Here is a 24,445-nt window from a genome sequence, read left to right as displayed (position 1 = left end):
CCCTGGGCCCGGGGAGCGCCGGGCTGGGCGAGCGGCCTCGGCGCGGTCCCGCAGATAGCGGGAGTTAGGTTCTGCACCGCGCCTGGTTTCTCGGAGCGACCCCGGGGACTGGCGGTAGCGGCAAGCGGAACAGGTGGCGTGATCTCGTCTTCTGGGGATGAAGCCGTCATCCCTTAATCAGCTTTTTTTTTTTTTTCCCCCGCTCTCTCGGTAGAAGTTTTGCGGTTTACCCAGGTGATGAGATGGCATGGTCAGTTGGCACTCGGCACTCCTCCGTGCCCGGCGCGCTGAGCCCCGAAGCAGCAATGCCTTCCTCGCACGGGGAATGGGCGTCCGCACGTTAAACGCGGTTAATCCCATCGGTTATACCCGTTGTGGCATGCGCTGGGAACGTGCCTTTGTTGCTCACCGTTATTCCTCTACGCAAAGCAAAGTGCCTGCCGGGTTGGAAATTAAAATGGTTACGGTGGCGTCTTGATGAGAGCCCATTTTCACAATTATGATCTAAGTTGAGGCAGAGACTTAAAATGTAGTAAACAATAAAAGCTGTATTTCCTTACGTAGAACTGAGATCCATAGTTTTTTCCATCAGAGCAAACACTGGTTTTAACATCCTGACCGACAAAAGGTACTGTCAGTGCTAGGTGAACAGTTGGACTAGATGATCTCCAAGGTCCTTTCCAACCTACATGATTCTGTGATACTAGATGTGGGGAAAAACAAGGCAATTACTCAGAAGCTAAAGCTTTCTGGTATGTTACTATTAGAAAACTCAGGTAGCACCAGCTTTTTAGAACATCCTTTTAAAGTAGTGTGAACACAAGGTTTTCACAGGCATATCTAAACTGGTAGAAAGCTACCGCACTTTCAGTAGTGTTTATTTGATATGCAAGTACGTAGGTATTTACGTGGTAATAGTAAAGCTGTCAGTTTTCTGGACTTAAATACTGAATTTTCATGAATAATCCCAGAAATTTTTCTCATGTCACATTAGTGAAGAGGTACAGATTCCACTCAGTGTTATTTTGCTGTTCAATTCTGAGAGAAAGCTATTTCAGAACTTGAAGTAGTGGTACCTACAGATAGCTGAATTTGAAACCTACTAGTAAAAGCCAAGATTTCCCACTGTAATGACTGATCTCATCTAAAAGATGAGACGTAAACAAGGCCTGATGTTCTACTTGTTTTCAGCCACTAAAAGTTACATTCACTTTTTATGATAAAAGAAAAATGAGCTATTAATGAAAATCTTGAAGCATAAATATTTTGTCAACTCAGTTTCCTAAATAGTCTTAATTAGGTAGGAAATTTGTCACTTCCCATTATGTTGTACAGATCCGGTGTGCTCTGTTCCATTGTAGAATAGGTTTGATTTTTTTAAAAAAACCTATTTGTGATCAATAAAAGTATTTTTTGTGATTAGTGGGTTTTATGACATGGTTTGAATAGAAAATTATTATCCTGAGGATGCAAAATAATACAGCAGGTCTGTGATATTGTAAAATGTTGTGAAAAGAGCAAGAATTTAATGTAGACATTTATAAATACAGGTGGATATTAGAGAAGAGCAAATTAGATGATTTTTCAGGAAGATATATAATAATTTGTAGAAGCTTGGGCTTCACGATTTTGTTTTCCTGGTTATTTCTGATGGCTGGAATATGCCACTGTTCTGAGCATGTATTTTTGTTGTTCTTGGATTGCCTGATATTAACTAATGTGGAAGAGATTAAATCTGATCAGGCAAAAAATGCCTTTTTACAAGATTAATCTTAATGATAACAGATTTTATTCAGATTGGGGCACTGTGATTACTGAACTTTGATATACAGTTGTCTCCTATTTTAAGGTGAGATTATCCTGAGTAAACAGCCTTGTTCTTATCCTTGTTGATTAGTAATCTATATTTAGACAGGTCTAATAGTTGCTTTAGTGGACCGTGTCAAACGTCATGTAAATCTAAATTGGCATGTGTATAAAATAATAGCACTATCTTTAGAGGACTTTATTTCTTAATTTTACTGCCACAAGAGGATACGCTGTTATTGAATAAGTAGAGGTAAACAGAAAATTATGCACTCACTGGTGAATTTGGCAAATTATGTATTTTGCAGAGTGCTGGTAGATGTGAGATGAGCCTAGCCTTTGGAAGGGTGTTTGTTCCATTGAAAGCAAAAGTATTTGCAAAATTAATTTGCCTACAGGTTTTTTGGTTTTTTGTTTTTTTTTTTTGTGGTGTGATTTATTTAACCTTTGACCATAAAATTAGTTCCATACTTGGAACAGGTATGCCCCTTACTTATCCTGCTGTTGTGTTCTAGATTGTCTCTCATATTTTTTGTTTTAAATTTAAGAGCATGTCAGCATTTCATTTGTTGTTTGTAAATAGATTTTCTGCGGGGTGGTTGAAATCAGTCAACTACTCTTAAAAAGTTTTCCATGTTCCTGCAATCCTTAGTGAATAAAGTGATAGAATCTGCTGTATTTTATAACTATATTTAGTTTTCTTCTCTTTCAAATTGTAAGTATTTTTTAGTCAATTGTAAAACAGCTGCTTGAAAAGCAGCACTTAACTGCAGGACTTTTAAAATGGCCACTTGGTATAAATTGCAAAAGCAGATTTATTTTTCCCTAATATTTTCTGTTTTAATTTCTTATAAGAAGTGCTATTTTTAACTGTTACCGTTTTAGTTGTGACAGTAAAGCTTTGCTTTAGGAGTCAAAATGTGTTTTAGTTAGTGAAATATTGCTACTTTGTCAGTGACATGATGAAACATATTAGAGAACAAACCATTTTTTTTTCTTTCTATGAAAACCCTTGCTCCTTTCATTCCCGTTCCTTTCAAACATCCATAGATTGTTGGATGTTTAGTATAAATGCTTTGCTTAATACATGAAATAAGTTAATGACACCTGGCCATTGACTAATGAGCACTTCTATTAATGCCAGTCCAGCCCTGACATTTTGCCTTGTTTTTCTTAATTTGGTTTGGTTTGGCTAGCCAGCAGACCAAACTACTGTAAGTAACAAATGTGAAATGATGTGAAAGTGCATAGCCTGTGGGGAACAGGAAAGAAGCAAGTAACACGGTGCAAGGGAGATAAGAGGGATCTGAGGGTACGGTAGTGCAGGTACTTTTGAACGTAAATGTAGCATTGGCTCTTTCCTATAGTGGTAAAATGTGTGTGCCCAGGAGTGCTTTTTAGTGTTGAGGTCAAGTGGTATGTCTGGCCCACTTTAATGCTGTTAAACTCTTAGCCCCAAATCAGTGGCCACTTGCAAACTGCCTATTAATAATAATCACACTAGCTCCTAAACCGTACCCAGGGATTGCTTGGGTGAGTGTTAGGTGGCTTGGACCAAAATGCTGCCAAGGATAATGCAACCATATAGCCTGGTAGTATTTTATGCTGTGTCTTAATTAGGATAGATGTAGTCTGGGCGTCCAGTGAATGTAAGTTAGTGGTATCTAACAGAAGGTGTTAACTAGGGAGAACTTGTAGCTGTTGCCTGACAGGCTGTAGGGGAGATAGGTACGATAGTTCATTGCCTGGCTAAGGGGAACATAACACATTCGGAGAAGGCTGGGTTTCATTAGTTCCAGTGTTTACAAAATAGATTTTTGTATTAAAGTTTGTTGTAAAACATTCTGAATTTTCTTGATAAAAAGATAAAGTGGGGTAATGTTTTTATTTGCCCTCAAGCTTTGTTTGGATTGCATTTGTAGGCTTTTCTCTGCAACCAGGAGGGCCTAACATTTTTCTTTAGAGAAATGAGTTTCATGTAATTGCTTGTCTGCTTTATGTAAAATACAAATGCTTTATGTAAACATAAATATTTAGAGATTTGTCATAAAGTTAAATTTGTTGGCAGATATTAATCTTTGCATTGAAAGCTATCGGCTGGCTGCGATGTGACTTCCTTGATGATGCTGTCATGATAGGAACCTGATTAGAAAGGCTTCAATATAAATGGCTTCATGGATCATTATTATTTAAATTAGCTGTAGGGTTTTTTAGAAGACTGGAGGCCTACAGTACTGAAGCATTTGGCTATTGCTCAGAAATATATAGCTAATTAAACTGCTGTAGTGTTGGTTTTTATTTTCTTTCATATAACAAGTATCAAATGGATGATGAGAATCTTGAGCTGAGATTTGATGTCAGAGAACTTCTAATACATTAGACAGTTTCGAAATAAATATTTGCTTAAAAGACCTGCACTCATCCTTGATGACTACAACTAGCATGCATTTAGTTGTTAGCTTCAAGTCTATGGGCCAGTTACCTTAATGAAAGTTGTTAATTACTTTAAGCAGAATGGTGAATTCTGAGAAAGAAGCAGCTGGTGTGTTGAGCCACTTCTGAGGACTGAAAATGCCAGCAGGTAAGAATATTTTGTCTTTGATTTTCAATACGTATTTAATAGTTAAAAACTAGATGCAGGTGATAGGAGTTACTTCTGTCTATAAATTTTTAATGCTGCATTGGCTCTGTTTTGAGTCCATGTTTATAATTGATTTTCAAAGTGTTGAGTTTTGGGTTTTTTTATTTTAAATTTAGGGACTTTTCTAAAAATTGTAATGACAGTGGTAAATATACCATAACTGAGGATTCAACTATCTTTTTCGGTGGTGTGCCAGATTACATTCTTAATTCTTTAGCTACAAATTAAGGATCACCTCAGGGGGGATAGAACATCTACTGCTTCGAGGGTTGAACTGCTGTTGTTACCAGTATTGTGATTCATAGAAAAGCAAGGACTCTCAGCGCCAGCTGATTTTGGATCTGTGCATGCTCCTGCCTCTTACTGATCTGTCTCTGTGGTGCTCCTCTGGGTTCCAGACTCAGTAGGAACCCAGATCTGATGCTTCTGGGGACAGTGTGTCACCTCCGTTATCAGTGTGCTACTTAATGTTCATAAACAGCGAGGGCAATAATCTGTCCTCTACTTTGTGCTGATCCTGATATTTGTGCTCTTCAAAACTTGCTTTCTTCAGGAAATGGAGTAGATGGTGGTGATTTCAGCAACAAGTAATAGCGTGATCTGTTTGTACAATGTTGCTGAGTTATCTTTGTGTGGTTTACATTGTCATGGAAATTCTTAACTGAATACTAAGTGAATTTTTGTTAAACTTTCCCTGATAAAATAATTTTTGTCCTTTGTGATTTTAAAGCATGATTATGCACTTTTTTAGCAATAGTGATTACTGAGCTAGTGAATCATACTCTGGATTTCATTTTGTAGTTGAAAGTGAGGCAAAGGCAAGAACCAAAGTCCGATTTGAAGAAATCTTCAGACGCCATGCTGGTCTAGCAGACACAAAGAAATCAAAGAAAAAGAAGTTTCAAGAGAGTATTGTGGTGAGTTTGAACACATACAAGCTTTGTTTGGTTGCCTTCCTTAATGAAAAAAAGATCCGGAAAATGTATTGTGAAAAGAAGATATAAGCATTTTTAAAAAGTAAACTATATTTCTGCACGTATCCTTTGTTTTTGATGTGGCTTTTATTTGTTGTGTGTGTACCAGCAATGCATCCTTGTAATTTGGAGATATATAATACTGGTAAAAACAAAGTGGCACATGCAGGCATGCACTCATTGAAAGTCTAACAGTACTTTTTTCCCATTCACATCTTTCAGAAAGGTTTTAAGATCTGCAAATTCAATATTGACTTTATTGAGAGTTTGAGTGATGGGCTAGTAGAAATATGGCTGTAAAAATATTTAATTTTGAGTGTACTATGTCTGTGTACTACAGGTCCATCTGTGTAATACATCTGTGAACTGAGAACTGATGAGAATTTATAATAATATGAGATAATCATTAACTTTATTCTATTCCCTAAAAATTAAAATTTGATCTCAGTAATCAGCATATTTCTGTGAGTGCTGAGCTTTGTGTCTGAGTGGACCTGTGTTTACATGTCTACTTAGTACACACACATGAAGGTTTTTTTTAAAGATTTTGGATTTATTTTGTAATTTGCAGATTAGGAATGATTCTATCACCCTGACTTTATGGTTAGATAACATCATTGTTTGTGGCATATATCTCATTAAAAGAAACTCAGAGATTCCTCTGAATTATGGTTCAAACTGTAGCTTTTTTTCCTGAACAGAAGAATAAATGTTTAACATGAGTGCTTTATATGCCAGTTATGGATTTACAATGTTTGGAATTTCAAAAGAAAGTTTGCGTAAAAGGCAAATGTTCTGTTGTTTTATTTTCTTCCTGTTAGGTTTTCTATTTTCAGCCTTTTTTCTTACAATTCAGTTCGTACCAGATGTTGGAAGTGAATGTTCATTCTTTAATACTCATTCAAGACAAAGGAGTGGTATTTTATATTATATCATAATGTTACAAGTTTTTATTTTATATGGACTATATTCAGAACAGTTATATTAAACTTTGTATTCTTATGATGAAACATAATTTTGTCTTTAGATTGACAATTTGAAGTTGATATTTGTGTGGATTTTTAAAATTTTGAATTCTTTGCAGTATATGGCATTTAGTAGTCTATACAAAGAATCAACGTAATGTTTAAAATATATCACAGAAGAGTTAGAGGGTGGGTTTTTTTCTTCTTTTTTGCTGGCATGTGTATAAATACAAGACAATTCTTCCTTGGTAAGGTTTACTTTTTTTGACAAAGCATGAGTTGTTAAATCTGTACTTTATAAGTATTTTGGAGCACATAATTTATGTTCATATGCAACTACATATTACTCATAAATATTTTAAGCTTACTTTTTCTTTAAAATTGTTTTCCATTCCAAAAGTCTCTGATGTAAGACACTAGTGTTTTGGAGTTACCTAGAAACACTTAAAAATGCAGTGCACCGAATCAAGTGTTAGTGGTATACACAAAAATTGAGAAGTGTTTTTAGGATCAGCATAGAAGCCCAACTCTATGGTTTTGTTGACACCATAGATTTTTACCAGTCAAATAACTAAAAAACTAAGAACTTGAGGAGAATGTGTATTGAAACCTAATAGTGACTATTTTGAGTGTGGCAAAGTTGCAAGAGCTCAGGTTGGTATTTTCCGTGCTGGTTGCATTCAAGTAGAAATTTCTATAAAAGCTTCAGCAAATAAGTAGTCATTTCTTTGTAAGAAATAAATATGTGTGGGAGGGGAAGAGGAGGTAGATGGAGGAGGTTGACTGGTTTTGTTCCAGTTTTCTTCGCTTTATATAATTCAACTCTATACAGTTTCACATATCTTGAAATAATGTGAAATTTATCAAGTGATGGTTGTCTTTGTGTCACGCACTTGCCATAAATGGCCTCCCAGATTTGATCAGAAACAGATCGTGGTTGAGAGCCTATTTCCACTGGAAATGTTCCACTCTGCTTCCTTTGTTTGTCTTTACTGAACCTAGCCTTTCATAGATTAGTAAAACCTTTCCCATCATAGTCCCCTGTTCCTTGAAACCTGAGTTCTGGAGCTGCAGGAGGTTACTGTGATTTTAAATGACAGAAGCAAGGGTAAGGTTGCCTGCCCGTTTGCCCTCTCTGATTTCTGTGCCCATTGTCAGGAGAGAAGGGAAGCAGCCTGACTGGAAGAGAAAAGGCTGATATCAGTAGGTTAAGATGAGTCTGAAGTCTCAACTAATAGGAATGAGGAGCTTGTAATGGAGATGGAGATAGACCTCAGCTGTGGGTAGTGAAAGGTCTGCTTTGTTGTTGAACAGCCCCAGGTGCAGTGGGTATGAGGCCTGAAGGTATGGCTGAAAAAACAAGCAATTGGGACACAGTCAGAAAGTGAATTTGCTAGTATCCCTTTCAGGCCTAACAGTCACCCTATTTCTTTTTAACTAGTTGTACCTCCTGTTACAAATTGTTAGAAGGAGGCAAGCCTCAGACCAGGCAATGCCCAGACCATTTTGTCCAGATAGATTAATCTGCCTGAACAGCTAATACAGAATCAGAGAATCATTCAGGGTAGAAAAGATCCTTAGAATCATCGAGCCCAACCATCAGCCCTACTCTACAAAGTTCTCCCCTACACCATATCCCCCAACATCTCATCTAAACGACCCTTAAACACATCCAGGGATGGTGACTCCACCACCTTCCTGGGCAGCCTATTCCACTGTCTGACCACTCTTTCTGTGAAAATTTTTTTCCTAACGTTCTGTCTAAACCTCCCCTGTTGGAGTTTAAAGCCATTCCCTCTTGTTGTATTGCTAGTTACCTGAGAGAAGAGACCAGCACCAACCTCTCTACTGTGTCCTTTCCGGTAGATGTGGAGAGTGATGAGGTCTCCCCTCTGCCTTCTCTTCCTCAAACTGAACAGGCCCAGCTCCTTCAGTTGCTCCTCATAAGATTTATTCTCCAGGCCCATCACCAGCTTTGTTGCTGTTCTCTGCACTCGCTCCAGCACCTCGATATCTCTCTCGTATTGAGGTGCCTAAAACTGGACACAATACTCCAGGTGAGGCCTCACCAGTGCAGAGTACAGGGGGACTATCACCTCCCTACTTCTGCTGGTCACACTATTTCTAATACAAGCCAGGATGCCGTTGGCCTTCTTGGCCACCCGGGCACACTGCTGGCTCATGTGCAGCTGTTGGATGTTCTATCAAAGGCAGAAAGCAGCGTGACCTTAGCTATTGGTCACTGTTGGGTCTTAATTGCCAGTTTGTTTTAACCTTCGTTCCTTATACCGTGCAGTTAAAGCTATCTGTAGAAATGCAGATAAGGAGGTGGACAACCCATTAGAAAGCATTATTTTGGTTTCTATAGTTTATACAAAACTTGTTGCTTTAATGTTGGTTTTTTTATTTCCCTTTTTCTGTATTTTAAGTTATTTATATGAAATCTTCCACATCCTCTTAGATCATTGACTTATGAATAAAGAGGAAATTACTAGACTATTTAAGCAAGTAAAAGATGAAGGTATAAAGACATGTTTCTTTCATGATTTGATACTGAGATAATTTAAACTATTTTTAGACATAGGATGTTAAAAATAAAGATACCAACTGAAAAGATACATGAATGGCTTTAGATAAGCATACTTGCATGAGATTTTCGATGTTTCTTTTTTTAACTCATACTTTATTAGGACCATGTTGTTTAATATGTAGCATTACGAAGTCTAGTTAGTGCATTTTTAAGCTTTGTCTCTTACTTTAGACGTCAGCATTTTTTTCTGTGTTAAATGTTGTCTTGGCATATTTTTCTTGTCACATTGCTTTTATTTAACAGTTTTCCTGTACAAATAATAAACTTCCTTCATGTATTTTCTGTGTTTTTACTCATATACTTCAAACTTTCTTTTTTCTCCCTTCTCCTTCTTCAGTGCTTAGAGTACTTTACTTGCTCTCCCTGTCCTATCTTCAAGTGTCAGATGTGAATAAAACAAGATAGTGATAAAGGTATGCAGGCTCACATAATTGAGGGCATACAAAATCAAGGCAGATGACTTGCACATTGAGTGTTCTTTCTAGTCATGGAATATTATTTTTACAGATGGGAATTTTTAAGTCAGGATCCGTCCTCCAAAGCATGCCTGCTGTTGCAACTTCATTCTCAGCTTTTTCTTCTTATAAGCTTTTACATATTGGTGATCACTCTACACATATTGTCCCTTTTGAAAAATGTTTGAGGCAAACATAATACTGCAACTTGGGAGAAGTACCCCAGCTAGAAGGGGAAGATGTCTGCATTTATTGAGGAAGGAAGATGGTCTTGGCAAAGAAAATATTGTACGCAGATACTTACATTGTCTCCAACTTTTTTAATTAATTTGCTTTCTTCGTGTCTTAAAGTCCTTTCTAATGTTTTTAGTGGAGACTCCAGAGAGTTTATGCAAGACAATGAACCTCAGTGAATTTACAGAAGCTCCATCAAGGATCACAGATCTGTGTGTTGAGCTCCTTACAGAATTAGACCTTAGTTGCTTGCTGTTCTTTGGAGTTATCATAGAATAGTTTGGGTTGGAAGGGACCTTTAAGGGTCATCTAGCTCAATGTCCCTGCAGTTGCTAGTTTCTTCCAACCAGGTCAGGTTGCTCAAGGCCCCCTCCAGCCTGGCCGTGAATGTTTCCAGGGATGGGGCATTAGAACTTTTAGTAAACACGGATAGAAATCTGAAGGAGGGAGGAAAGTTTACAATGTGTTTGTTAAAAACCACCAAAAATGGGCAATAGGAGTACATAGACAGATGCATTAGCTGAAATTTGTCTTAGCTGTTTATACTAGACTGGTCCTTAGATCAGCTCTTTGTCATTCTACTAAGAATTATGCAGGTGTTTTTTTCAACTTTTATGTTGGTTTTTTTTAAAAAAAAGCCTTAATGGAAATCTTTTTGTCAAGCAACTTTTGGTAAAAGAGACTACAAACAACTGAGCCTGAAGCCTGTCTCTAACTTGCATTTTACATGGAAGAAAATACTTGATTTTGTGCTGCATGTGATCTTCAAGTCTTCCATAGTCAAGCATTGGCATCTGTTGATGGAGTAGACTTGTTGATGTCTTTTTTCACTGTATATACATAAAAGCAATTTAAAAACATAGTGAATCAAAATTGAGGATGATGTGCCCAAATATGAATTTTCTTTTTCTGTGTCAATTTTCTGTTGCCTTTCAATTTGTTACTTGTTAATTTTAAACAAGAAAATAACTCAATCTTTGATTTCATTTCACTTTGTATAATATTGCTAAAGAAATAACAAGAAGTACTATGGTTATCCTTAGAACATAATTTTTAGTACAAGTATGTTTTATGTTCTTTTCACTTATAGCTTGACACCTTTAGAAGTAATATTGATCTAGCTAAGGAAAGCGTGAATGATGAAGCAATTATAAACAACACATACAATCCTGAAGAAGAGAGTCCCCGATTTACAAAAAATAAGCTGAGAGAGAAAGTCTCAATTGCAGAGAAAATAAACAATGATATTGTTAGTGGAGAGGAGAACAAGCAACCAAAGTCTAACAAGAAGAAAAAGAAATCACCATTGCAAGAACAGTTTAATGAGGAGGAAAATTTATATGAAGCTAAATTGGAGAGTTTTGAGAAAAAGATCAATGATCTTCCAAAGAAGAAAACAAAAAGTAGATCACAAACAGATGTATCTCATCAAGAAGGTGATAGAAAGATTAAAAATTCCTTGTCTGAAGCGAGAAATATAACTGAATTAGAAGAGGAAGAAGAGCTAATTCGAGCCTATCAGCTGCATGTGGCTGAGGATGAGGCAAAAGCAATTAAAAAGAAAATAAGAATGAAACTTAAAGAACAGATGTCCGAATTCACCTCCACTGTTCAAAGCTATGAAGTGGTATTGAACAATGAAGTGGGCAAAAAGAAGAAAAAGAAGAAAGAAATAGCAGTTTTAAGTGAAGCTGAAACAAGGTACCATGATAAACTGTATACTTGTGTGTCTGTGAATCTTAAGTGAAATGTTTCATTTTGTTTTAAGATAGGCAGAAGTTTTCTAATAAACCACACATATTTTCTAAGTGATAAACTGGATGATTCTGTTATGAAAAAATATAACCAAATCCTTTTTCAAAATGATTTCAAGATTAATATTTAACTCACAGTTTCTTTTTAACTTCCTAAAAAATATCCTCCGTTATATCTGATGTTTATTTTCTGTGGAACTCACTCTTAATTAACCTAAGATAATTTTGTGCATGTTTTCTTAGTCTTGAGTCATGGCCAGCAGAAGAGTATGAGTTTAACATGAATGATACTGCAATTATCTGGAAACTAGGGGGAAATGAAGGGGGGAGAGATGAAAAAGGCAAGATATTAATGTTGGGGGTGTATGTTCCATTTTCAAGATACACAGATGATGAGTTGCAGAACTAAAGAAGAAATTTCTAGATCATGGATTAATAATAGTAATGAGCAATTGTATCTGTATATGCAGTAGGAGGCAACTGCTGACCGTAATCCATTTTGTTGCAGTGCAATGTCCCTTTCTGAGCTACAACATCCTCCAGCAGAAGATGGCAATGCAAATCAGTCCTTGGAAAGACTATTTACATCAGAAGGACAGAATCTGGAGGAAAGCATGGAAAACCAGAAACCTAAAGCAAAGAAGTTTAAAAAAAAAAACAGAAAAGGTCTGCCAACAAAATGTTAGGATGGTGTGCTGCTTTGTTGCTTTATCCAAGTTTGTTTTTTTTTTTCCTTTTTTTTTTTTTGCGCTGCTGCAGAAATATATGTCCATAGTAACACAGAAGTGATTGAGCTGTTGAAGTTAATTATGCTTCATTAATTACTATTTTTGTTCTTCCAATTCTGAGGCTAATTTGTGAGGAAGTTTTTTTGAGTATCAATCTAAAACCTTGAGGATTCATTTACTGTAAATACTTTTGAAGTGGCTAAATAGTTAAAAAGTTGCGTTTTTTTAAAGCATAATGTAATAATATTATAAACCACCTTTCAGTGTATTACTTAGATGCATATTATAATTGGTTTTCTATTATTTTATCATTTTTGTTTATACTATAAATGGTGTATCACCACTGTTTAACCTAATGCTCCTTTCAAACATAAGGAATACTTTTTCATGCAATGCATAGCCAAATCAGGGAATTCACTTCTCAAGTGTCGTGGAGGCTAAAATAAAAAAGTAGATTAAAAAATTGAGGTTATAGAAATTGATGAGAAGTAGATGTTTTGATATCTATTTAGTATTGTGGTCTCACTGTAACTTGTAAATGAGGAAGTTCTGAAAACAATGGTATGTTCAGGGGAAATGCACATAGAGGAGGCATCAGTTTCTTCTTATCTTGTTTTTTACATTTTCCTTAAAACAAGCAAGCAAACAAAAAAAACCACCCTGCTATTGGCTGTAGTCCAGAGCAGGGTATTGAACTGTAGGTATTTTAAGACATTGTGGTACAGAAGAACCTATGTTAGTTAAGAGGAAGATCTCTGATTTTAAATAAAAATGTTTGTTAATAGGAATAAATTATATTAATATATATTCATGTGTATGTTCGTACATGTCTAAAATGCTGCAAATTGGAACATTTTATTTTAACTTATTACATAAAGAACACGTTAAATATTACTTTACTGTTGATTGCTAAGACAATACAGAGCATTTTTACTCCTTTTAACTGCCATTAATGGAACATAGTAACCTCTGTTTACTTTGTTCCTATTTCTAGAAGAAAACACAGAACTTGCTGCAGAAAAAGGTGAAGCCATGAAGAATTCAGAAATTTCAATTCAGTCTAAATTTTCTTTTGATGATGATCTTGTGTTGGGAGTTTATATCCATCGATGTGATCGACTTAAAAGTGATCTCCTGGTGTCTCATCCCATGGTTAAAATCCATGTTGTTGATCAGAGAAGTGGCTTATATGTCAAGAAGGATCATAGGTGACTTTTAATAACTGTTTCTATTATCAGTGATTACTATAAATGCATAGATCCTTCCCTAGAAAATTAAATATGAAAATAATGCTGAATGTTAAGGTTGTGAGATCATTCATTAGTTTCTACGTCTGTGATTATATATACACACACACACACACACACACACACACACACACACACACACACTCCTACAGTAAATTAGCGCGTTATTTTTCTTTTGGTTTTGGCACTTTTAAATACCCTGTACTGCTATATTGTTCTCAAGGTCCTCCGATTTACAGCACAGTTCGTTCTGTATTCCTTTCAGAGGAAAACTTTCCTAAATCTCAAAAATATGTAGAAGCAAAGATTGGAATAAGCACCAAAACTCTTGTAGCATAAATGTCTGCCTTTTTTATAAAATAACTTTTAAAATCCTGAAATGAAGTTTAATTCTTCATGTTTCTAGTCACTTGTTTGCACTGCCATTATGCATAATTTTCAAATTTTTAAGAGTGTTTAAGCAATAGACTGTACCATGATCATTATGCATAAATTTGGTAACAATAACTTGATTGTTACAATTTTGAACTTCAGCCTGCAGCATTTCTACATACATTGTAAATTGTCTTAAATTTTGTGTGGTTTTAGAAAACTTTTTTCTAAAATCAAACAAATGGTATCTTGTAGGGTTTTTTGCTTTCAGTAATTGAAAATACTGTTTGTTTGAGTTGGGGTTTTTTAAGGCCCTATAACAATTGTAACTGTTTGGAAATTTTCAAACAGCAAGAGGAAAGATTCATCTTATTCTGAACAAGAACAAATAGAGCACGTTCTTCCGATTTTGACACAACCATATGACTTCAGACAGTCTAAATCAACGGTTCCAGAGTGGGAGGAGCAAGTAGTATTTAATGAGTGTTTTAGTTATTTTATTCAACAAACTGAAGAAAGCCCTCGGGTAATCCTGTTTTTTGAGGTAAGGTTAAATGTTTTGTATCCAATTTATTCATGTTGTGATTTTCTGTTTTTCTTCAACAGTATATATTTGACTGATTCAAGTGTTTTATTTCAGTTATATTGGGTTAATAGTGTAACCTTAGGATACAGAATTAAGTGGATATACCAAAAAGTGTTATTGGTGATTGCTAATACTCATAAACATTTTTTGTAACAAAACCACTGTGTTTTGATAGTAGAAAGGAGGACAGAGCTTTCTTATTAGATCAACTGTCAAACTTCTGGGAAGGGCTGTTAAGATCGTTCCAGATCAGGAGGGATGGCACCATATATAAAGGATATCACTTTTTCATTTTGCATATTCTTGAAATCGGAGAAGAAGCTTGAATACCAGAAACTCGAAGATGCAGTTTGCCTGCTTGTAGCAACACCTCTTTTCCCTTGTACCAGTGAACAAAGCTGTTGCATTTTTTTCCATTAACGTTTTAGACATCTACTTCTCCTCGCCTGTTCTTGGCAAAGTAATTATTAATTAATCCTCCAATACAGTTATGTTTAAAGGAAAAATTACAAGGTGTATATTCAACATGATTTTGAGCTCAAGTTTTTCGGTATTTGTAAAGACAGAGTCTGTAGTATTAACCTGAAAACGGGAATCTAGTACAATAAATGTTTTTTCATTCCTTGTTTCTTATATTTCAAATAGATTGTATATGCAGTATCATAGTATGGCTTTTTTATGTTCTGTGATACTCATAAATGAACACATTTATCACATTAAGAGTGCCTAGTTGCTCAAGGCAAAAGTAATTACATTTGTGTGTAAGGATTCTTCATGTTAATGTTGGGACCAAAAGTATGACTATACTGAAAGCATGCTGTTTGACTTCAGAGTGGTTTATGAAATATCAGTTTGAAGAAAGCATGATTCCAAGGGGTTTTTTGTATACCATATAAACCTTCAGGAGTGGTTAAATATGAGAATATTCTTGTCACTGGCCAGAAAAATTAAGCATCATGGACATCACTGGAAGTGTTGAAAGTCATGTTGTACAAGGCTTTGAGCAACCTGATCTAGTGAAAGATGTCTCTGCCCATGGTGGATGGGTGGGACTAGATGGTCTTTGAACATCCTTTCCAACTCAAACCATTCTTTGGTTGATTCTGTGACATGTGATAAAGGTAGGAAAGGAAAACTAACTTTTTGATGGCTGTTTTCCAGCTAGATTAACATCCAGTGGGTTTTAGCTGTCAGATTTGTAAACTGTATAGGATTTATGAGAATTACATATAAATGTTTTCTTCTTTTATGGTGACAGAAGGGAAGGAAGAACAGTTTTTTAAAGTCAGCCTTAACGTTCTTTTTTTAAAGCAGGTCATAGTCATCAGGTAACTGGATAAGGATCTGTTATTTTTAATTGTGCACTTGTGTGAAATAAGTACTGTTTTTATAATTTTTTAAAATTGAATTCTGCTTATTGAATCTTGTCTAGCATATTTTCAGCAGTATTTTTTAATTACTATGAAGTATATAGTCATTAGAAATATATTCATATTTGTACCAATACTTTCAGATCCTTGATTTTCTAAGGATGGATGAAGTGAGAGCCAGCTCTGATACACAAATTCAGGAATGTGGTTTCCGAAAAATTTGTTGGGCATTTCTAAAGGTATTGTAAATATTTAAATGAAGAAACAAAATTTGTGAATCTTTTTATTCAATTATTTAAGATGATAACTGTACTAAGTGGGAAAAGATTTTTTTTTTAATCTTTCCAGGCAACAGATGGAAAAATAAATTCTTGCTTGCTTGACTGTTCTCTCCTTTCCCTCTTCCTTTGCCCCATAAAATTCACAGTAACAAGCTTGACAATAAAGAATATGTATTTTTTCAAGAAAGTACAGAATGTGTAAAATTTTTGTTCATAAAATACAGAAGGGGTTTTTCTCTTAGTGTTTTCTGCGTGTTCATGAGATTGTACAAAGAAAATGATAAATCCACTCATTTCTCTGTCTCAGCTATTCTGTATTCTAATGACATTTTCAGTGGGTCAGTCTTTTCGAAGACTCCCTTGCCTAATTATAAAATACCTGTCATTTTTAGTTGCATAGTTTGAAATGCTGCAGCAACGACATACATGTAATTTAGCCAGCACGACTTGTACCTTTTTGCCCTTTTAGGAGAGACTTGAATGTGCCAGTTTGGCCTTTGAGAGCTGACAAGCTTTAATTTGCCTGAGGGTTGTTCCTTTACACCTACCCCAGTGGATGGTAGATCTTGACAGCCATTGAGCAGTCCACAATATGAGAAATACAGGAGAAGATAATGGACTGCGAGTTTATGGGAAGGGAGAGAGACCTCCATATCGTTCCATACAGAGTCTCTTCTCAGCTCTGCCCAAGATTAATCTACTGGAATCAGAGGTCTGGTTCCCGTCTGGGTGTATAGCTGGTGGGAACTGTTCATCCAGGCATTCAGTGCAAATGAAATTGTGGCCTGTTCTTCCTACTGCATCTGCCTGCATTAACCTTTCATCAGTATTAGTCAAAGTAGAAATGTCCTCAGTGTTAATGGCAGTAGGTACACTTGTTCTTTAGTTCAACACAGAAAACTGTTATTTCCTCTGAATCGAGTGGTTACTGCTTTGCAGTATCTTCTGCTCTGAGTCAAAGCCTTACCAGTGCCCTTCATTGCATTGTTCAAATGAGGCAGATTTGAAAGAGACTCTTTGTGGATTAACAGTCCTTTTGAGATTTGAGTGATTCCAGCAAGTAGTGATTAAAAAAAAAAAAAAAAAAAAAAAGTGGTACTGCAGAGGTCTTCCGACATACAGGATGTTACTGCTCTGCATATGAAGCATGTGTCAAAACTAGGCTGCCCTCTAAATTTAATCTTATGATCTGATCCTGGGAGTGTTTAATACATACTTACTTCATTACTTCTAGGTGTAGTAGGATGGTATATCTCCCCAGTGGGAAGTGAATTTCAGAGTTTATACTGTAGTTAAGATATTAAAAATAATCACTTTTATTACTTTTATGTTAATGTAACACACTTTTTCCTCTTTTTAATCACCCTTCCAGCTTGTAGGTGCAAATGGAGTTCTAAACATTGATGGAAAAGTCCGTCTGCAATTATATTACCCACCTCCAAGGACCAAGGCACATTCGAATGCTGTTGAGGTTTATGACTGGTGGGCAAAATGTCCTAGAAATCGTTATCCATCAACTTTATATGTGACCGTAAGAGGCATAAAACTGCCAGATCATGTAAGTTAAATATATTATATATATTTACAAATATACAGACTTCTGTAGAAAGTAGGAACTAGCTAGAACACCAGAGTATGTGTGTTTGTATGCATGTATAGAAAAGTTGTACTTATATGCAGTATATAAAAGAGCTAATACATAACTATAATAAGAACTTCGCATCTTAAGATACATGTTCCAAACTCAGCCCTTCATAACTGTCTTTGAAAAATAGGCATACTTTCCTATCTGCAACTTTGTATTTTTTGCCATTGACAGAAAACTTTCAGGGTACTTTCTTGAGATTGATACTCCTTCTCATTAGGAGAAATGTCCTTTTAAGTCACTGGACTCATGCAGGTGTGCAAATTGTGTAAGTGAGAGAAGATATAAGTCACTTAACTGTGATGCCCTGCACCCTCAAACTATAATGAGTCAGGGTTTTTTTCTCAAATGAAAGATTCTCTAAAGACAGGCTTACATTGGTATGTGCCAAGATGTGCATTCAAGATAAATACAGCATTTGTTGTTCTACAGTGCAATATTGTTCTATTACATGATTTTCCATATGTATTTACAGTACTCATAAACCTTTCTTTTGCTCACTGTTCATACAATCAAGGTTAATCTGTGAAAACCTAGTGAGATGTTGTCCAAAACCAAGCTAATCTGTCGGATTAGTTCCTATGTTTTGGGGACATTTTTCTAATCTGTGTACTGGAATGACATCTGCAGATCTCTTGCTGTCAGCTTCTGTAGTGGTAGGAATTCTGTGCTCTTGAGCGGCTGTGCTTCATCTTTCTGGAAGCATTCTGAGCCTGTCTTCATGGTCTGAATGCTTTCAGGGTATGTTTAGGTGCTATCACTGGTTTATAGCTGTTCCTACTTTACAGTCCTCTTTGAAGTTCAAGTAATGTCATAAAATTGCATAGGCTTTCTGAGCTATGCTTGACTTGGATATTATTTCATTCTTGTTCTGGTAAGTGGCAGATTTGCCAAGGCTGGGGTTGAATTCCAGATTAAGAGTCATGGCATGATACAGTTTTCTGTGCATACATTTCTGCTTCCATTTAAGATCTGTTACAGATCCTGCCTAGTCTCCTGCTTCTCCAGAAGGGCCCAGGTCTCCCAAACCTTCTGCATGGGCTGGTAGATATGAACATAGATGTCTTGGGTAAAACAGGGCATCTTGCATGGAAGTAGACGACTTTGTGTGGGCAACTGGTTTAAACTCGTAAATTGGTTTCTGCTTGAGTGGTAGGTGTCCAACCTCACTTTTTAGTCGTGGGAACCTAGACAGTTATGCACCCTGAAGTGGATAAATAGCAACTGTCAGCCTGGAAGAAAACAGTAATTTTGCCTGGTATTCAGATGTGTTTCTGAAGAGACTTGTCTTTGTGAAACTGATCAGAACTATAGCTGGTTCTTAGTGGCCTCTGTGCCCCTCAGCCATGGGGCTGCTAGGCTGCTTCACAGCATTAAGGCTTCCTGTGTGTTCAAGCTTGGTGTAACTTGTATGTAAGGTTTAGTAAGTGTGTTTACAGAAGTTTGGAGAGTATATATGGTTTACCTACAATAAAAATCAGAAATGTCCTCCTTTTTCTTTGCAACACTTAAACATAGTCTGTTCACAATACTGGTAGTATCTTTTGACTTGAAAGTGGTAGATTAATGTCAGTGCAACTATTTACATACTGAAACGATTTTTTTTTTTAATACAACATGTTCACCAGGTAGTAGAGTATTACTAATTTTCACTGAACTAGATGGTTAATAAAAATAGATAAATATTGATTATTTGAAAAATCTCTGATACCATACGATAGACACAACTTTGGAAGCTTGGATTACTTTGTGGCTTGCTGGCACTTTAATTTTTTACTATGCAGTTTTCATGTATTAAGCCTTTACTAATCTCTGTTTTTCAGATGTAAAAATGCAATGCATTTGAAGTTAAAAATACCTTTTAATCTTCTCAGATATTACAGTGTTCATGTTAATAATATTTTTTCATGATACTTAGTTTTGTTTGTTTTAAGGTTGCTCCTTCTTTCCGCTCTATGATAGCTGTTCAGCAGGAACAAAGTAGTGCAACTCTGTGTGAGCCCCAGGGAGAGGGATCTAAAAAATCATGTGAACCTTTTCCTCAGGAGAAGGAGCCGTTTAAATGGACAAGATTGCCTGGACAGGTGAGGTGTTTTTCTTTGTTTTTTAAAGAAAAATACTTAGAAGATCTACTATATTTTCATAACTTTATTTTTATGATCTAAGTATTATGAAGCAAGTCAGTCATTAAAGCAAATTAAACAATACTAGCATAAGAAACTCAGAAATAGTAGAGGATGTTTATCTTCTTCCACATATGCTTGATTTAACCATTTTTTCCCAGAACAATCAAGTATTTTTATCTCCTGAATTCTCCAGTAATTTGAAAGAGTTGGGCTATTCAGGTAGTAGAAGTAAAACAGGAAGTCAGTTCTGAGATTTCAGCTTGACTGGAAATATATTTTCCTGTTTTTTTTTTTCATTCCATCAGTTAAAGTTATTTTTTAGAGTGTAACAAAGGAATTTTCATTGAAGAACCTTATTAAGAAGGTTCTTGATGACTTCATCCTAACTTCTAGATCACTGTAGCTAATGGAATTAGCAATCATAAAGGGAATATTTTTGCAACTATATATAGAATGTCCATACAATGATTTAATATTTTTCTGTAGAACGACATTAGTGTGGGTTCATGGTTCTATAAAAATTTGAATAATATAAAGATATGTTGATTTTAATTTTGATTCCATACTGTAGGCCTTGTACAGATTCTTTCAAAAAGAACACTAAATATACATGGACTTAATTTTATTTCCCAGTAATGTTTGCTGATAATAATAAAATAGTAAAGAATAGGTCAGTCTGTTTTTTACATTGGAAATTTTCTTTCCAAAAATGGCAGAATACCTCAAAGTTGTATTTATGTTAATATTCATTACTTTTCAGAAAGTTACCATTCTGAAAGTAAGTGTGCAATTGAAACGAAGAGAAATGTGATCCTAAGAATATTTGCCTGTCATCATTAAAATAAAATTTGGCAGGTAATTTATTCTTAGACTAGTCCATGTACATATTAAAGAACTTCAGTAGCAACGGTGATGTATTTTGTGATGTGCTGTCTTATGAAAAAGTTGCAGTAAGGTTAGCCTGATGTGGCATGACTGTTTGCCAAAGAATATTAAAGCAGATGTGTGCATTTTAAAATGTATAATCGCTAAAAATTACTATTTCCTTTATATATATTTAAATTATTGTTTTACATTTAAAGCTTTTTAAAGAAACACAATATATTTGTAACTGTCTGCATTGATACAGATGGATGATGTTATTTTTCCAAAATATTCTATAGAATTATGAATTATTTGATACATGAATTAAATATGAAATTTATTTGATATGTGAACTGTAGCTGCATGACCTGTAAATAAAAAAAGTTTGTTCTGAACTGAATTATTGATTCAACATAGTAATGTTCTATTTTAGAGAGAGGTTAAAAAGCATAATAAGGCTTAATTCCGTATATAGTTTATAACAAGATGTGTTTACCTTTATTCTGAAGTAAACAGTGTATATTCAATTTTTTCATAAGTAGATCTATTTGTATATTTTTAAATGCATATGAATCTCTTCATGCTCATTTTTTGTTTATAAAGGTCAATCAGGTTTTGGTTAAATAATCATATAACTACTCTGGATATTTTAATTCTCCTTAAACTTTGTATTTTGTTCAAAGAGAAAAAGCCCTTAGGTGAAAAAGAGGCAATACTTTGGGAGAGAGGAGGGGGAACAATAATACCTGTACAATTTTTTAAAATGTTTTATCGCTATTAAAAAAAAAATCAGGAATTAAAATACAGATGAGGAATGTTAAACGTGATTTGGTAGAACAAAGGTTTGAGTGCTTGGATTTAGTCTTCTGAGTTCACACTGCAATCATTTAAATTACTAACAGTTTTGCTTAGACTCCTTAAACAAGCTTGGCTTACAGTCTAACTCTACAGTTAATATTATTGATGGTGGTCTTCAATAAGCACTTCTTAAGATTAAGGAAATTACTTCAATTTTATATTTGCTTAGGTTTTTAAAACTTATGGTTGTCTGTAATAATGGGTTGGAAATGAATATACAAACTAGATGTGGACTAAGTTCTATGCAACAGAACTGTCTCTCTTTAGAAGATTGAATTTTTCTTTTAAATTCCCTTAAGATGTTTGTAGCTTTTTAAAACATAAGCATGACAGGAACTAAATGTATTTTAAGCATTGGGTAGTTAATATTTATAACTGTGTAATCCCAATTTTTACCTGAAACGCTAGGCTTGCCGCATACCGAACAAGCATCTGTTTTCACTGCGAGGTGGAGATGCAGGCTGTTTCTGTATTCGTTTCTCTCATGATGGGAAAACACTGGCAGCAGCATGTGCAGGAAGGAATGGCTATCCCATTGTTTGTAAGTTTAAAATATGTTTCAGTTGTTTACTTTTTCTTATAACTCGTAGTTTGAAATTAAAGGGTAAAAGGTGTGGATTTTTTAGAGGTTTTCTTTTATAATTGTGTTTTTCAAATTGTTCTGTGCATTAAAGGCACTGGGGAAAATGTTCTTTCTGAGTTAATAGGGTTGGAGCTGGCTTTTCATACATGGCAATGTATATACAGTTTAACAGTATGAAATACACTATTTCTGTGCAGAGTTCTAATGGAAAAAACTAAATCAGTTTGCATAGGAACATATCTTCTGATAATAAACTTTTAAGTGAAATAACTTTTCCAGCCCCACCCCACACACTTTTTATGTAAGTTTTTTCCTAACCTGTCATGAAAGTTAGGTACCCAGAACACCATCATCTCCAGAGAGACTACTGGAGGCTGCTGTCTTCCATGGTTCAGTTCACTTCGAACTACAGATATTCATTATTTTTCAAATTTGGGACTGCTTTTTCCCCATAGCCTCAACTGCATAGTTCTTAAACCCTGCATAAGAACGTTGAGATTTAGAGAGAACAGTATTTTACGTGTACACAAGGTAAATGTTTTAATGCAAGGAACAGTAAGCCTAGATTCCTTTATTACACAGCCCCAGAAAATTATCTCAGTGTTAATATATTTCAAAGATTGGTCAAGTAGCTGCCAAAATTTAAAAAAAAGAAAAAAATTATAATCCTAATCTCTTTCTAATAATTTAAAGCAAGTAGACTGTTTCGTATGGGTTAAGACATTCGTGACATCCATGAACCACTAGATGGAAGTATATGCTTGTGGTCCATGCATATCTAGCAACTATTTGATCTTGTTCTCTGAAAATGAGAAGGTAAAGAAAATTATTTATGCTAGCAGAAACTCAGCCAAAGATTAGACTAAATTTTGCACTAGTAATTTCATATAATTGATTGTAAATACTTACAAAGTTTTTACTTTTCTATTTAAACTTCCCTAGTGTACGAAATTCCTTCTGGACAGTTCCTGAGAGAATTTTATGGTCATCTTAACATAGTGTATGATCTTTGTTGGTCAAAAGACAATCAGTACCTTCTTACAGCATCCTCTGATGGCACTGTCAGGTCAGTATGATGAAGATATTCTGGGAGATAGCACCAGAAACAGAAAAGAAAGTGGTCCAGTTTCATGTCTTGTTACAAACTGTGCTATAATGTTTTAATTAAGATTTGATTACACTGTGATATTCTATAGCAGTGTAAAAATTGTGATGGAGTTAATCACTTATGCTGTATTTACTATATTGTTTTCTAATGTATATGTATTTGAAACCAAAGCTTTTCTAAAAACCATAGTATCTAAATCTACAGTGCAGCAAAAAACCAAAAGGCTTTATATTTCAGGAAGTCACTGAGACAGAATATTCTGTCCTTGGAGAAATTGCTGTATTTTGAATGCTGTATTAAGTTTGCAAATTTGAACATGAGGTAGGAAACAGAAAGTTTAAGACTCGAGTTATGTCTATAAATTGGCCACACTGCACATACATATGTTTGGGGTTTTTTTTAGTTTTTGGACAGTTAGTTAAGTAATTCAACTTAAATTGCTCTAAATGAAATTTGACAGTATTATTTCTGAGACAGAATGTGTACACATTTTCATCTATAATTAAAAAATGTACTTCAGTGCAGTGTTAAAGTTGAAATACTGATCTGTTCAAGGTTTAAAAGCAAAACCATAAAAACTGTAGAAATACATGAAAATATCGCTGTGATACAATTCTATTACGAGCAACTTCATAGGTTTTCATAGGGTGCTTTTTCATTTTTTTAGCTCTTCAGATCCCTATCTGTTGTTTCTGTTATGCAACTCAGTAATGCTACAGGCAGTTGCATAATTGAAATGCCAGAAGAATTGTTAAATGATATATTGTATGTGTGGAACTGAGTTGGTTTATTTTTTTTGCTGCTTGTATGTAGGCATAAAAAAAGAGTGTTTTAGGAATTTAGCCCATGTTCTTATTTAATCTGTTTCGAAATAAAAAATTTTTACATTGAAGTAAATATAAATTTCAGTCATTTATATTACCTATAAGAAGGCCCAGCTGTTCCTCAGTTCTTGAATTTGTGGCAGCAAGTTGAAACTGTAGTGGTTTGCCTCCTTTTCTGTGTAGCACGCATAGTCACTACATGAGTTACTAGTTCCTGTGTTTATTGTCCATTGCCTTAAGCACCTTACAAAGTCTGAGTGTAGGCAGGGAGTTTCTTCTTTTTCCCTTTTGCACTGGGAACACTTTGCCATTGAAATATGGTAGAATTGAAGGATAAGGACCAAAAGGTACCCCATTGCTTTAAAGTTATTACCCGTTTGTTACTTGGATCATCACTCAGACTGAGTTCTAAGGCAACTTCAAGGGAAATTTGG

General features: G+C 35.1%; 1 protein-coding gene across 4 annotated transcripts in view; it reads left to right on the top strand.

Annotated features, from left to right (window-relative positions):
- Positions 1–343: 343 nt before the first annotated feature.
- The window catches only part of AHI1 (Abelson helper integration site 1), a 95,337-nt gene continuing 71,235 nt past the window's right edge, over positions 344–24,445 (top strand). For 3 of the 4 annotated variants that reach the window (XM_026845730.1, XM_026845728.1, XM_026845731.1), the window contains exons 1-12: positions 1,797–1,849; positions 4,320–4,387; positions 5,249–5,364; positions 10,756–11,366; positions 11,928–12,085; positions 13,142–13,355; positions 14,118–14,310; positions 15,866–15,961; positions 17,376–17,561; positions 19,583–19,732; positions 21,905–22,037; positions 23,022–23,145. In XM_026845730.1, the coding sequence (XP_026701531.1) occupies positions 4,378–4,387; positions 5,249–5,364; positions 10,756–11,366; positions 11,928–12,085; positions 13,142–13,355; positions 14,118–14,310; positions 15,866–15,961; positions 17,376–17,561; positions 19,583–19,732; positions 21,905–22,037; positions 23,022–23,145 (1,991 nt within the window). In that variant the 5' untranslated portion in view covers positions 1,797–1,849; positions 4,320–4,377. Of the gene's footprint in view, positions 363–1,796; positions 1,850–4,319; positions 4,388–5,248; positions 5,365–10,755; positions 11,367–11,927; positions 12,086–13,141; positions 13,356–14,117; positions 14,311–15,865; positions 15,962–17,375; positions 17,562–19,582; positions 19,733–21,904; positions 22,038–23,021; positions 23,146–24,445 lie in introns of those variants that run through there. The other variant, XM_026845729.1, reaches the window with a different exon arrangement.

This window comes from Athene cunicularia (assembly GCF_003259725.1).
Source record: "Athene cunicularia isolate RWA chromosome 3 unlocalized genomic scaffold, athCun1 chr3_part1, whole genome shotgun sequence".
NCBI lineage: Eukaryota > Metazoa > Chordata > Aves > Strigiformes > Strigidae > Athene > Athene cunicularia.
The sequence above is the reverse complement of the archived record's forward strand: the minus strand, read 5'-3'. Positions and strand labels throughout refer to the sequence as shown.